The 14719-nt window shown below is 41.9% G+C and overlaps 1 protein-coding gene and 1 pseudogene across 2 annotated transcripts in view; one reads left to right on the plus strand and one right to left on the minus strand.

Moving 5' to 3' along the window:
* The window catches only part of SMG1 (SMG1 nonsense mediated mRNA decay associated PI3K related kinase), an 86612-nt gene that overhangs the window by 46517 nt on the left and 25376 nt on the right, over positions 1–14719 (plus strand). For both annotated transcript variants that reach the window (XM_016156919.2, XM_036225869.1), the window contains 14 exons: positions 1391–1500; positions 2158–2305; positions 2653–2812; positions 3595–3715; positions 6787–7035; positions 7376–7660; positions 8794–8938; positions 9046–9184; positions 10154–10384; positions 10501–10678; positions 11074–11235; positions 11788–12005; positions 12298–12452; positions 13868–14090. In XM_016156919.2, coding sequence (XP_016012405.1) covers positions 1391–1500; positions 2158–2305; positions 2653–2812; positions 3595–3715; positions 6787–7035; positions 7376–7660; positions 8794–8938; positions 9046–9184; positions 10154–10384; positions 10501–10678; positions 11074–11235; positions 11788–12005; positions 12298–12452; positions 13868–14090 — 2524 coding nt within the window. The remainder of the gene's footprint in view (positions 1–1390; positions 1501–2157; positions 2306–2652; positions 2813–3594; positions 3716–6786; positions 7036–7375; positions 7661–8793; positions 8939–9045; positions 9185–10153; positions 10385–10500; positions 10679–11073; positions 11236–11787; positions 12006–12297; positions 12453–13867; positions 14091–14719) is intronic.
* Positions 4582–4700, minus strand: LOC118607499 (annotated as a pseudogene).

Here is a 14719-nt window from a genome sequence, read left to right on the forward strand (position 1 = left end):
AAACACAAGGACCCTGAGGAAGGAAGTGTTGGAAATGTGGGAGAGCCAGGGAGGGGCTCTGAAGAGAGGGAAGAGAAGCTCAGCCTGACCTAAGCGGAGGACAAATTGGAAAATGAAAAACTGTAGTTAGGTTCATTGGGTAGTGAGTTTTTCTTGGAGTCAAGGAGAGGAAGCTGTGGCTGGAGGAGAATATTGTGTTTTTATTTTAAATATTGGTGAGATTAAGTGTTCTTTTACCCCGTAGGGGCTGGGGCGGAGCTAATAGAACTAGGATGGAGACCATTGTTTGCAGAATTAACTGGATCTCACCTTTTCTGTGCCTCAAGGAAAGCATTTGAAGTTCCATTCAGACAGTCTTGGGAGCGGATGGTGGGTTGGCCTGAGGAAGCAGCCAGTAGCTGAAAGTAGAGTTCAGTGGGCACAGAGGGGACCTGCCACTGGAGGAGACTTAGGCCTGTATGGCAGAGGGGGTGAGCGCGTGGGTCTCCCAGCCTCCCCAGTTCATCGGCGCCCAGCAAACACAGCTCACCTGAGCAGCTGGTGGTTGCATTGATCCGGGCTTGAGGCGGTCAGGTGATGCATCATACAGTCAGGTGATGTCCATGTCTAGTGCTGGATTCAGACACAGATGTAAGGGAGGTGACAAAGTGAGGGGGACAGGAAAAGATGAGGGGTGCATGGAAAAGCCTGAGAAACCGGTAAGGTGTCTATGAGAGAGCAGCTGCGATGGGAGCGGGAACAGGGTGCAGTATCAAAGCGGCAGCCGGGAGCTGGGACGATGAGGCTCTCATCTTGACGTTGAGGCTTCAGGACCAGAGAGAGGAGTCTCGTGGGTGTCACTATTTTCAGAGAAGGCGAGGAGGCGGAAAGGAAGGATTCTTTGAAAGAAGAGAAACAGGTTCCATGAAACCTGGTGGTCAGGGTAGAGAAGGAAGAGGGAGATCAGCAGTGAAAGCAGGACTAGGACATAGATGGAGATGATGACGTAGGAGACCTTGTGCTTTAGGTGACGGGAGGCCATGTAGGGAGCTTAGTAGTGGCTTGGGGAGAACTGGATGTTGACGTCAGCCTGCGGAAGTCCACTGTCACTTTGTTGGAGGGGCCCCAAAGATAACACTGCAACAGGGGAAGAGACGGGTGGGGTGGGGTTGAGTATGCCCAACTGAATGCTGATAGCTGTTGCTTTCAGGTTTGCCATTCCAATCTTAGTGCTAATCAAGGTGGTAGTCATATCTGCAAAATAAAATAAAACGGTGGCCTGCGTGGAAGGAACTCCACCAGAAAAATGCTACGTAGCCATGCTGTCTTTCCCTAGAATTTGTTCTGTCTTTTTGAATGGTTCTGCAGGCTGGATGCGGTGTAATACAAGCTAACGATATTTTAATTACAGATCACTAAGCAGTTTTGAGTCTGGAGAATTCATCGAATGTACTGAGCAGTTAGAATTGTTACCAGGAGAAAATATCAATCTACTTGCTGGAGGATCAAAAGAAAAAATAGGTATTTGAGATCATTTAAAAATTTAAAATACTTTTATGGATAAGTTGATCAGAATGTTTTGCCTTAGTATATTTTATTGGAAATCTGGAAGTTATTATATGTTTATTTTGGGGCCGAGTCCCATGTGAAGCAACAAATTTAGGAAAATGAAAAACAGTTTAATTAAAATGAAGCAAACTAGAAAAGGGTGTAGTGATACTTAGACTTATCTAGCCATTTTGCTTGAAGAAGTACAAGTAGTGTTTAAATATTTTTTGTGCATGACATCTTGATGTAGTTCATTAATTTATCACAATTGAAACATTTTGTAAAATGTTATACTGAAGTTAGTATTGTGAGTAATCTGTGTCAGCATTGATTTGCTAGATTTAGCAAGATGTGCCAAAGTTAAGTCTAGATCAGCCCCCATAAATAGTAAGGGACTTAACTGTTTGTTGAACCTTTGAAATTAACTGATTTGGGGGGTTCTGAGATATAATTTTACATGGAGTATAATTTTTATGTAGGCATCAGGAATATTTAATCACAGTGATCAGCTGGCTGAACCTAATGTGAAAGGAGGTATTTTTTGGTGGTGGTTTTTTAATAGTGTCGGATATCTTATCACTTGTACATCAAAAGCAGATTCACTTAATGGAATCTATTTAACTTCTGTAGATATGAAAAAACTGCTTCCTAACATGTTAAGTCCCGATCCAAGGGAACTTCAGAAATCCATTGAAGTGCAGTTGTTGAGAAGTTCCGTTTGTTTGGCAACTGCCCTAAACCACATAGAGCAAGATCAGAAGTGGCAGTCTGTGACTGAGTAAGTAGGATGCTGAGGAGGCGAACGTGCATGTTGTGTGGACCTTGGGCAGGTTTGTCCTTGGGGGTGGGGCAGTTACCAGAGCTTTGCAGTGCTAGTCACGATCATACGATGTGTGAATGCCGCTTGCCAATGTATACTGAGGTTGAAACTACGTACAATTGTAAACATCCCCCAAAGTAAATGTCCTGATTTGCTTATATCCCTTTACTAAAAGGCAGGCTGCTCCCTGTCCATTCCCTGCGTAGGAGACCAGTATGGAAGCGTCTTACCCAACTCCTCTATCCCTTCAGTGGTGACAAGCTGAGAAATCTTGTTTACTGATTAATAATAAGTGTTTGTTTCAGAAATGTGGTGAAGTACTTGAAGCAGACGTCCCGCATAGCTATTGGACCGCTGAGACTTTCCACTTTGACAGTTTCCCAGTCTCTGCCAGTGCTGAGCACCTTGCAGCTGTACTGCTCCTCTGCGCTGGAGAACACCGTTTCCAGCAGACTTTCTACTGAGGTGCGTGTGTGTGTGTGTGTGTGTGTGTGTGTGTGTGTGTGCGCGCGCGCGCGCGCACACCAGGACACTCCTAACATCAACAGGTGCTCATGTAGAACAAGACTGATTTTCAGGTTTTTAAAAGAGCATTTATAGCTTTTGTTGCATACTCTAATAAATCCAGAAATTTAAAATGCCATTTTCAGGCAGATTTTCCTTTGAGAAATGTGGAAGGCAGGTGGAAGAATCTAAGATATAGAATCTCAAGGGTGCTAATTGCTTAATTGTTTTTTCTTTTCCTTTTTTTTTTTTTTTTGTGGAAGAGGGGTGTACGTAAATATATTTCTCTTGGGCAGATTATATTTTAGAGTTCACAAAGACACTGCCTCCTCTTTTCAGACAGAATACAGTTTAACCAAGATCTGTCCTTCCCAAGAGAATTAAAATCTTCGAGAATGTGTTTATGAAGCAACAGTTGTTTGTTTGTTTGTTTTTTGTAATTTAGCTTCTGCTTTATATAGTAAATACTATGCTTATGTTTTTTAATGTGCCTGCTTTATTGATAAGTATATCAATAAATTTAACTTACATTCTGAAAAGCAGTTTTGGGGAGGGGCAAAAGAGGTTTTCTGTTAGGGTGTCTGTTCCACTTATAGTAAGAAGATACAGTACAAAAAGGGGAGCATTTAATAGATAAACCTGGAACAGAGCCGAAGTAGCCACCCTGTGGCGACGTAACTGAACTCAGTTCACAAACGTGTAAGGAGGCTGATGATGTGAAAGAGTTTGGTTTTTCTCAACAGGACTGTCTCATTCCGCTCTTCAGTGAAGCTTTGCGTTCCTGTAAACAGCACGATGTGAGGCCGTGGATGCAGGCATTAAGATATACCATGTACCAGAGTCAGTTGTTGGAGAAAATAAAAGGTAACTATGCTTTTTTCAAAAAATAGCTTCATTGAAATATAATTAACACATTTTAAGTATACAGTTCCATGAGTTCCGACATGTCTTTACCCTATCTTTGCCACTAATAAAATAAAAACGTAGAACATTTATTTACCCCAAAGAGTTTCTTTATGTCTTTCAGAGTTGTCTCTCTTATCTGGCCATCCCAGGCGACTACTGATTTGCTTTCTGTCACTACAGAGTAGTCTTGTCTTTACTAAAGGTTTATATAAATGTAATCATCGTAAAGTATGTTTTTTTGTGTCTGGCTCCTCTTGCTTACCATTGTATTTTTAAGGGTCACCTGGGGTGCATGTATCAGTGTGGTCTTTCCAGTTTTTGAATAGTATCCATTGTATGGCTATGCCACAGTTTGTTTATCTGTTGACTCTGATGGATATTTAAGTTGTTTTCAAATGTCCCTGTGGTGTATAAAGCTGCTGTGAAGTTCCTGCACAGGTCTCGGGTGGGCGTGCGTATCTTTTGTAAGTGCCTGTGTGTGGAGTTGTTGGGTCCTGTGGTTTACCTTTCAAAATAGTTTGGTAGTTTCTTATAAAGTGGTTGTACAATTTACATTCCTTCTGGCATCTACATCCTGAGTATTGTCAGGTCTTTAACTTTAGTCTCTGGAGTGAGTTTAGAATTATCTCATTGTGGTTTTATTTACATTTTCCTGGTTGAATGGTATTGACTATCTTCATTTGCATAGTGGCCATTGTATATCTTGTGTAAAGTGTTCAAATCTTGGCACTTTTTTTTTTTTTTTAAGGTGAAGTAACCCTTGGTTGACCTCACAAGTTGCAAGGACCTTGTCAGCTTAAAATCCCTTATTTTTTTATTTTTTATGCCTATAGCACCTGGTCTTCCTAAGTGGCCTCCCATCCAAGTACTAACCAGGCCCCACCCTGCTTAGCTTCCGAGATCAGATGGGATACGGCTTGTTTAGGGTGGCATGGCCGTAGTTGGTACATTTTTAATGAAATCATAAGACTTGTTTATGTGTTCTGAAATCAAATTCTTTGTCAGGTATATAAACTGTGAATGTTAAGTTTTAAGCACTTAAAATGAAGAGTTAGAAAATTAGTATTTGTATAAATATATGTCTCATTTTTAAGGAAGAAACGTCTGTCATGTTAAAGGGATGCTAGCAATTTACTTCTATTGCTTTAAAATGGAAAAGTTGCCAGAATTTTGTAGAATTTTAGTTGAAACATGGAAGCCAGGATTACTGAGTAAGTTCAAGTGATAAACTGCAGCTAAGCTAATGCCAGGATATGGACCTGCACCGCAGGGTGACAACTGTCTTACCTGTACCCTTCGTGCCACACAGACATGGGCTTGGCTCATTAGCCCAACATTTGCCAATTGAGAGACCTTGGGGCAAATCATTAAATTTCTGAGTCACTTTTCCTTTTGGTTGTGGGGATTGCCCCACTCATCAATTCCTCTAAGGGTTATGGGAGTTGAGACAAGCTACACAGAAGCCTTTGCACAGAGCATGGCACGTAAGAGGACTGCCAGGATCTCCCTTCTCATCCGTCCCTTACAATTGGGAGGAAACAGTCAGCGGACCATTGGTTATCCTCACTCTTCCTCACGTCGTTTCTTTATTCAGCAAGTGTTTATCAAGTGTGTGCTTTGTGCTAGATACTGTACTCGAAGTTGGGGTGCGATGGTGAACAAGACAAGCCTGTTGTCCGCATTCCTAGGGCCAAAGGGGTTCTAGAGTCTAGCAGGAAGAACTGACTTCAAACAGGGAGCAGCAGTACGGTGTGCTGAATGGAAGCGCACAGGCGTAGTGCTGAAAAACACACACCAGGGGCCCCGTTTAATCCTGGGGCTCGAGTGGGAATTGGGTACTAAGTACCATTAAAGCTGAGACCCGAGGGAGGTAGAGTTGAGAAAGAAGACTAATTTAGTTAGAGAAAAAAATATGTGAAGGCCAGCAGCAACGATGACAGATTCTTAGATGACAGTCTGCCCGAGGGAGAGTGGGAACAGGTGTGGCTGGATGGGGTTGAGCCTGGAGTGGAAAGCGAGGAGGCATCAGTGCCTCACAAGCCACATTCGGGAGTTTGCGCTGTATCCGAAGGACGGCGGAAGCCATCACACAGGAGTTAAGGGGTCAGGTTGGCTTTCATGTCGGAGCGTTTCAATCTCAGCTTAGAGAATGGATTAGAAGAGGATAAGACTGAGGACGACGAGGCCACTTAACCTGAAGTCCCTGCTAAAGACAACCAACGTAGTGACAGTAGGGACAGAACATAAGCAGATGTGATGTGAGGGTTGAAAGTAAAGGCTGCGATGACTGCCAGGCACCTGCTCAGGTAGCCAGGTTGGTCACGTGCCTTTCCTTGAGAAAGGGAAAGTAGAAGAAAAGGTTTGGATGGTGGTGGAAAATGGAGTCCTCTTGACACAGGTTAAAGTGCCTTTGAAATACTTGAGTGTAGGTGACTGGTAAGCAGGTGGGACACAGATATCAGGTCTTGGTCAGAAGTAAAAGATTCAGGAGTCATCAGCATTTGCATGGTGACGGAAGCAGATATTATCCAGGGAGAGTATACAGATCGAGGAGAGTAGAGAGCCTAGGACCGACCCGAGGCACTCCGGTTTTAAGGGGTGCGTGGTGGAGAGCAGACTGAGGAGACTTCTTTAGAAAGGCGGGAGTAAACCGGGAGAGCACGGCGCGGAGGAGCGTAGAGGGTGCTTAAACGAGAGGCCGCTGGTCTGGCCTGACCCCCATTCCCACCCTTCGGCCTAGGCCCTTTACTTAAAAGGTTCAGAAATTAAAAAGTTAATTTCTTACAGTAAATAATCGTTACTTTTGTCTGCTTCGTTGTATGTGTTTACTTCAACAAACATTTGTTATTTGTTGTAGCCCAAGCACTATGCTAACTGCTAGGGATTTAAAGATGGTGGAAAAATGAGACCTGTGTGTAGAGAGGTGGTGGGGAAGGGAGTAGCTAGAGGAGGACATTTTGGTCGTGTTTCTGTGCAATCTGGGCTTATTAGATCAGTCAGGGACTAATAAAATGTCTTTTTCTTTCCAGAACAAACAGTTCCAATTAGAAGCCATCTCATGGAATTAGGTCTAACAGCAGCAAAATTTGCTAGAAAACGGGGCAACGTGTCACTTGCAACAAGACTGCTGGCACAGTGTAGTGAGGTTCAGCTGGGAAAGACCACCACTGCACAGGATTTAGTCCAGCATTTTAAAAAACTATCAACTCAAGGTCAAGTGGATGAAAAATGGGGGCCTGAACTCGACATCGAAAAAACCAAATTGTTACATACAGCAGGTTAGTAAATGAATTATGGTGAATACACGACTATAATAAAAATCATGTTTGAATGTTATTGTGTATGATGCAAAGCAGTAATAGAAATGTCGATTTTGTTTTAGCCACTGCAGAACATTCGAGTCCCAAATAAGAATTTATGTATAATTGACTTATCTCTATAATTTAGTTCTTTTAAAAGAAGTAATTTTGTTACTGTGTGTTAAAGAAATGTTTGAAGACATCATCATTTGTCACTGAATTTACATGTTCTTAATGGTTCATTATTTTACTTTGAAATAATGTCCATTGTTTGCTTTGAAGGCTTCTAAGGCTGTTGCGTTGTCGTTGCTTTCTGTAGGCCAGTCAACACACGCGATGGAAATGTTGAGTTCCTGTGCCATCTCTTTCTGCAAGTCTGCCAAAGCTGAATATGCAGTTGCCAAGTCGATTCTGACCCTGGCTAAGTGGATCCAGGCAGAATGGAAAGAAATTTCAGGGCAGCTGAAGCAGGTCTACAGAGCGCAGCAGCAGCAGAACCTCACGGGCCTTTCTACCTTGTCTAAAAACATCCTCACTCTGATAGAACTGCCGTCCGTTAATACGATGGAGGAGGAGTATCCTCGGATCGAGAGCGAGTCGACAGGTAGGATTTCTTTCTCTTACTAGCTTTAAAATATTAATTTTAGAAGTTATTTTATCCCCTGTTGTAAACTTTGCAATGTTTTGCTGGCTATAATTGGCCACAAAAAGTAGCTCTGTGGAAACGTTGTATGTTATATTCCCTCGTATGTTATGTATCCGTATCGAAGTCACTGTGGAAGTCTCTGAGCTCTGCGCCCCAGGCCGTACTTCCCACCTTCCTGATTCATGGTGCTTTTATGGACTTAAATATGTTTGCTGGCAATAAGGTCCTGCCCCGGACATCTAAAGTTTCCATCTTACACTAAAGGAGTGACAAAGATATAAATGAATAGCCTTGGTCCCCTTGATTGGTAGAGAACAGACATTACAAAGTGTCCAGCTGTACATCCTGACACTTGTGCTGGTAACAGAAAGGCGCCTGACAAGTATGTGGCGAGTGCATTCAGTCAGTGTCTGCGTGCCTGTTGCGGGACGCGCCCTGCCCAGCTTTCCCAGACTGGGAGATTGTTAATCACTTTGCTGGAACGTGAGAGTGTACCTTCGTTTGTCGTTGTGAAACCTGGGATTTTAATTTTCTTAACGTTGGTCTTATGATTCCGACGTATGCATTTTAGGGTCTTGATACTGTCTGATGATATTTATAAATTATCATATTGGCAAATGGCACTAGAGCTGGTGATTTCTTCACTTTTAAACTGGGAATAAAGTTATTTGCCTTATGAATTTGTGATTGAATGAGATCGTATATTCATCACCTATATTTAAATTTTGCCCAAGTGTTGAAACCGAATCTAATCATTAGAAAATAGCCATTCAAATCCAGAATACAAGACATTCTGCAACATGTCTGACACCTGAACTTTTCAAAGTTCAGTGTCATGAAAGGCATGGACTTGTTTTGCAGGGTGATAATCTAAGCTTACCTGAGAAACTGAGTGATTCATCTCAACATACATAATACAAGAGCATAATACAAACGAATGCTTCATCAGATTGTGTACTGTGCCGTAGAACTTATGGTTTACAGGTAGTAAAAGTCTACACTGTTCACAGGAATGCCGTTAGAACTTTTGAGTGTAACATTGCTGAGTGCTTACATTGTTTTCTCCCCCCCCCCCCCCCCCATTACGGCAGTACATATCGGAGTTGGAGAACCTGACTTCATTTTGGGACAGTTGTATCACCTGTCTTCAGTACAGGCACCTGAAGTAGCCAAATCTTGGGCAGCCTTGGCCAGTTGGGCTTATAGGTGGGGCAGAAAGGTGGTCGACAATGCCAGGTATGTATGTTGAAATGTGTGATTTATTTAATGCATCGCAAAATAGTGTCTGCTAACATGATGTCGTCTTCGTAGCTGAAATACTGATGACGTGCTTATTTTTATAGTCAAGGAGAAGGTGTTCGTCTGCTGCCTAGAGAAAAATCTGAAGTTCAAAATCTGCTTCCAGACACTATAACTGAAGAAGAAAAGGAGAGAATATTTGGTATTCTTGGTCAAGCTGTGTGTCGGCCAGCGGGGATTCAGGCAAGGAAAAACATGATACAGTTTTGGGGGGAAAGAGTGTCAAGCTCACTACTCTGACTTACTAATTTTGAGGAAGTTGGTCACATACACTGGATTAAATGTTGTTTTGTTTCAGAAAAAAAGCTGGTTTTTAAGATGACAGTGAGATAATAATAGTTTTTGAAGAAGAATGTAATTTCTTGAGAAATCAAGTCATTTCTTTAGGGTCCTTTTAAAAAAGGTGGTGTTGATTTTATGTAAAGTAGATTTATAAGTGCTCTTCTGATCAGAAATTAGGTTCTTACCACTGGGTCGGGCACTTGTAAAATATGCCAGTGCCTGAGTGCCACCCTAGACACCCTGGGAGGAACGTGAGTGTGCGCGCACACGCGTGTATTTAAGCATCCTGGGTGATTCACATATGTGGCCGGAGTTGAAAACCAATGGCTTAGATGATCGGTAAGATTTATTCCCTCCCCTCTCAAAGTTCTGTCAATTCTAGAATGCATGACTGTTAAGTATTTGATTGTAGACTTTACAAGTTTAGATTTTATTTGCTGAGCTAAACCATATGGACTCAGCTCTTGCTCTGGACATGAGCATGTATCATTGTCTGGCAGAGCTGGGGCTATGTGTGTGTACAGTACTGGACAGAGTAAGATCTGTTGTGACTATTCTGTATACATTCAGCCTCTGGCTTTTCAACAGATTGTTTGGTTTTCTGCAGGCAGAATATCATATTGTGACTTAGAATATGTGATGTGCAAAAATCAGTCTTTGATCTTTGCTAAATGCTTATATCCTTTATTAGCTACATTTATAAGTATAAAGAGAAGCATATTGATATTGATTTAGCATGTTTAACACTAAATATAGAGTAATTTCTTTCATAAATGAGAAAAGCATTATCACATGATGGGAAAATTGAGTCCCTTCCTCCCTTTTCACTTTGTGTTTAAGATAGCATTTTTTTGCCCAATTTTTCCTCAGGATGAAGATATAACCCTTCAGATAACAGAAAGTGAAGATAATGAGGAGGATGACATGGTCGACGTCATCTGGCGTCAGTTACTGTCCAGCTGCCCGTGGCTGTCAGAACTTGACGAAAGCGCGACAGAAGGTGTTATCAAGGTGTGGAGGAAAGTTGTAGACCGGATCTTCAGCCTGTACAAACTGTCTTGCAGCGCATACTTTACTTTCCTCAAGCTCAACGCTGGTCAGGTAGCAGCTCACTGTTCTGTTTTAGCCACGTTTTTGTGAAACGATTTCCCAATATGTGACAGCGGTGCTTAACTCTGAAGCGTTTTCTTCTTTCTTCCTTTCGTACATCACCCCAGATTCCTTTGGACGAAGATGACCCGAGGCTGCATTTAAGTCATAGAGCGGAGCAGAGCACCGATGACGTGATCGTGATGGCCACGCTGCGGTTGCTCAGGCTGCTCGTGAAACACGCCGGCGAGCTCAGGCAGTATCTGGAACATGGCCTGGAAACGACACCCACTGCTCCGTGGAGAGGTGATGGTCCAAAGGATGGGTCAGAAAAAAATTGGTTTTGGGTAGGATGTATGAGACAGTAAAAAAGTAGTAGTTCCTTTATGTTAATGATTTGAATGTGTTTCGAAAAGTTCATATATCCTCTAGAAAAATTGTCTACGTCTACCTTCTTCTACTGGCATTCACAGAAAACACATTTTTCTGGAACATTTTTTAACTGCTCTGGATTTTGATTATATCTCTGTAGCTAACCAGACTTACAATTCAAAGAACTATTGCATATGGTTCTTTGTTATCAGAGAAATTTGCGGCCCTCTTAAGTATAAGTAATGCTGGCATACATCAGTTTCATTCATTTGCATCTTCTATGTTGACCATTTTTAGTAACTTTATGTTTCTGTCTTCTTATCCCGAAGGAATTATTCCACAGCTTTTCTCACGCTTAAACCACCCTGAAGTGTATGTGCGCCAAAGCATCTGCAACCTCCTCTGCCGGGTGGCCCAGGATTCCCCACACCTCATCCTGTACCCGGCAATAGTGGGTACCATATCGCTTAGCAGTGAATCGCAGGCCTCAGGTATGGACTATTAAGATACTGCTACTCTATAAATTATTTTGCAAATGACGTTCGTTAGGTCAATTTTTTTGAGCTTTATGTTCTGGAGTTGATAGAGTTTATAGTTTTTTTAACGACATAATAGCCATTTCTTGAAGGAGTAAGTGCTTTCCGGCACTAGGACATGCGCTTTGCACATTGTCTTCAGTGTCACAGTAACCCACCGAGGCATGGAGAAACTGACTTACTCTCTCACGTTCACTGAGCCAGATGACTGGTGGAGAAGGATTAGAACCAAGTTCTGGACTCTGGCTGGGAGAACACTTTATTTGTTGAGACTTATTTGTTACTTTCCCTCCATGTATCTTCTGTTAGCTTTTAATATTAACATAAAAGCTCAATTTGTAGAAAGGCAGACTTATCCATGATCTTTGGTCACTTCAGTGCGCAGAACACCAGTGAGATTTAAATGAGTGCTCTGGAGTTAAGTTGATTATCAATGTTTTCCCTCATTCGACATGTGCACATGGGAGAAACATCCAAAGTACACCTTCTTCTCACATTTCCTCATAGGAAATAAGTTTTCCTCTGCAATTCCAACTTTACTTGGCAATATTCAAGGAGAAGAATTGCTGGTTTCTGAGTGTGAGGGAGGAAGTGCTCCTGCTTCCCAGGATAGCAATAAGGATGAACCTAAAAGCGGATTAAATGAAGACCAAGCCATGATGCAGGATTGTTACAGCAAAATTGTAGATAAGCTGTCCTCTGCAAATCCGACTATGGTGTTACAGGTACAAAAAACCCCGATCATGTGTTTTAAAACAATAATTTAACCTCTCTCTCCCCCCGCCCAAAACTCTATAAACAAAATCCATTAAAAACCGCCATGGTTTGTGTTTGAGAAACAAAGCTTTTAGAAGAATCAAAATTGGTTTTGCTAATTTGTGTTCATAGGCAGGCTTGCTCATTAAGGTTCACTGTATGGTGAACAGAAGACACATTTAACTTGCAGTGCCGGTGTGCGCAGAGCTGTGCTGTGTGTAGACGTGTGGGTGAGCGTGTTCGGACGTGCTCTGTCTGCAGGTCCAGATGCTCGTGGCGGAGCTGCGCAGGGTCACCGTTCTCTGGGACGAGCTCTGGCTGGGAGTGCTGTTGCAGCAGCACATGTACGTCTTGAGACGAATCCAGCAGCTTGAAGACGAGGTGAAGAGAGTCCAAAACAACAACACCTTACGCAAGTACGTTTTCACACACTCACACGACTTACTCTGGAAATGAAGCTGCCTCTTCTTTTTTTTTTTTGACAGTAAGACAACATAAAAATTGTTGTTTTAATCAATTTTAAATGTATGAGTTAATGGCATTAAGTGCATTTAGTATTGTGCAGCCATCTCCACTATTCATTCCAAGAACTTATTCATCATCCCGAAGCTCTGTCCGCATTAAACAGTACCTCCCCATTCTCCTCTAAGCTCTGGTCACTGTCATTCTACCTTCCGTCTCTGCATTTGACTACTCGCAAGTACCTCATGTAAGGAGGAATCATGCAGTAGTCATCCTTTTGTGTCTGGCTTATTTCACTTAGCATAGTGTTTAGAAGGTTCATGTCGCATGTGTCAGAATTGTCTTCCTTTTTATGGCTGAGTAACATTCTGTTGTATAGATATGCTACATTTTGTTTGTGTGCTTTCACTGGACATTTGGGTTGCTCCTGGCTATTGTGAAAAATAATGTACAAATGTCTGTTTGGGACTTTCAGTTATTTTCTATATGGTCCAGTGGATTTGCTGGGTCATATGGTGATTCTGTGTTTAACTTATAGAGGGACCGCCAGACCTTTTTTCACAGTGGCTGCAGCATTTTACATTCCCATCAAAAGTGCGTGAGGATTTCAGTTTCTCTATATTCTCACCAATGTTTGTTATGTTCTGTTTTGTTTTGTTTTGACAGTAGCCATCCTAATGAGAAAAGTGGTAGTTCACTGTGGTCTTGATTTGCATTTCCCAGTGACTAAAAATGTTGAGCATCTATTAGTGCGCCTGTTGACTACTTGTATATCTTCTTTGAAGAAATGTCTTATTCAGATCTTTTGTCCATTTTTTAACTGGGTCGTCAGTTGTTGAGTTTTAGGAGCTCTCTGTATATTTTGGGTAGTAATCCCTCATCAGACACATGATTTTCCAAAATGTGCATGTTTTCCCATTCTGTGTGTTGTTTTACTCTCTTGATAGTGTCTTTTGATGCACATAAGTTTTTATTTTGATGTAGCCCAGTTTACCTCTTTTCTGTTGCCTGTGCTTTGTGCCATATCTAAGAAATCAATGTCAAATCCAGTGTCCGGAAGCCTCTCCCCTGTGTTTTCTTCTAAGAGCTTTGAATTTTAAGCTCTAAGGTATTTGATTTGTTTCAAGGCGGGTTTTTGCACGTAGTGTAAGATAAGGTCCAGCACTCTTTCAAGTGGGCATCCAGTTTCCCAGCACCATTTGCTGCCAAGAGAAGCTGCCTTTTTTATATGCTGGATTTTTGACAATGCCATGTTGTAAGTTACTTTGCTAATATTTTATTACTTATTTTGCCTTATTCTTTTGTACCGTTTATTTACACTTGATACATTTAAATCGTTCCTTATTTGTATGAAACTCTTCCTGGTCAGAGAGGAGAAAATCGCGATCATGCGGGAGAAGCACACGGCTCTCATGAAGCCCATCGTGTTTGCTCTGGAGCACGTGCGCAGCATCACTGCCGCCCCCGCGGAAACGCCGCACGAGAAGTGGTTCCAGGATAGCTACGGAGACGCGATTGAAAATGCCCTCGAGAAACTGAAGACACCCTCAAACCCCGCAAAGCCTGGAAGCAGTTGGATTCCATTTAAAGAGGTAAGAAAAAGCTCAAGAATGCCTCTAAAATGGGAAATTCCTTATGAGATACAACATTTAAATAAGGGCACGGTCTTTACTCAGAACATGAGAAAATTTGGAAGCCCATGGAAGGCAGCCTGTGATCACTTGCTTATAAGAAATGTAGAAAAGTGTGTTTTCTTCATTTGGAGAATTTGGGGGTGAGTGGGCCTGGGAGGCAAATTCGGTCAGCAGAGGGTTCATACCAAGGAAGTATGTACCGTAAGAAATTAGCCAAGGAAGAGGTTCTGGCCTTGAGCTAAATATCGATTGCCTGCTATGTTCTCATAAAAGATTAAGAAATTTAATCTTGTGCCTATATAGATTTTTATAAGTCATTGTTTTGAAATCAATTCTGCATAAGCTATTTGGGGATGATTTGTGTATTTAAATATTTGAGAATCCTTATCTTTGATATTCTGGTTCCCTTAATTCTACATTTTCTTCGGTTTTTATCAGTTATAGCAGTAGCACCATTAGTTGGGGGTACCTGTGTATTTCCTGTAGCTTCTTGCTTTTCCTTTTTCCTTCTTTCTTTATCGCTTACCTTTATTGCTCCCGTTCCTTCCTGAACTTTGGTGATGAGAAAACTATTCAAAGATACGGTG

This window comes from Rousettus aegyptiacus, unplaced genomic scaffold, assembly GCF_014176215.1.
Source record: "Rousettus aegyptiacus isolate mRouAeg1 unplaced genomic scaffold, mRouAeg1.p scaffold_m13_p_8, whole genome shotgun sequence".
Taxonomy (NCBI): domain Eukaryota; kingdom Metazoa; phylum Chordata; class Mammalia; order Chiroptera; family Pteropodidae; genus Rousettus; species Rousettus aegyptiacus.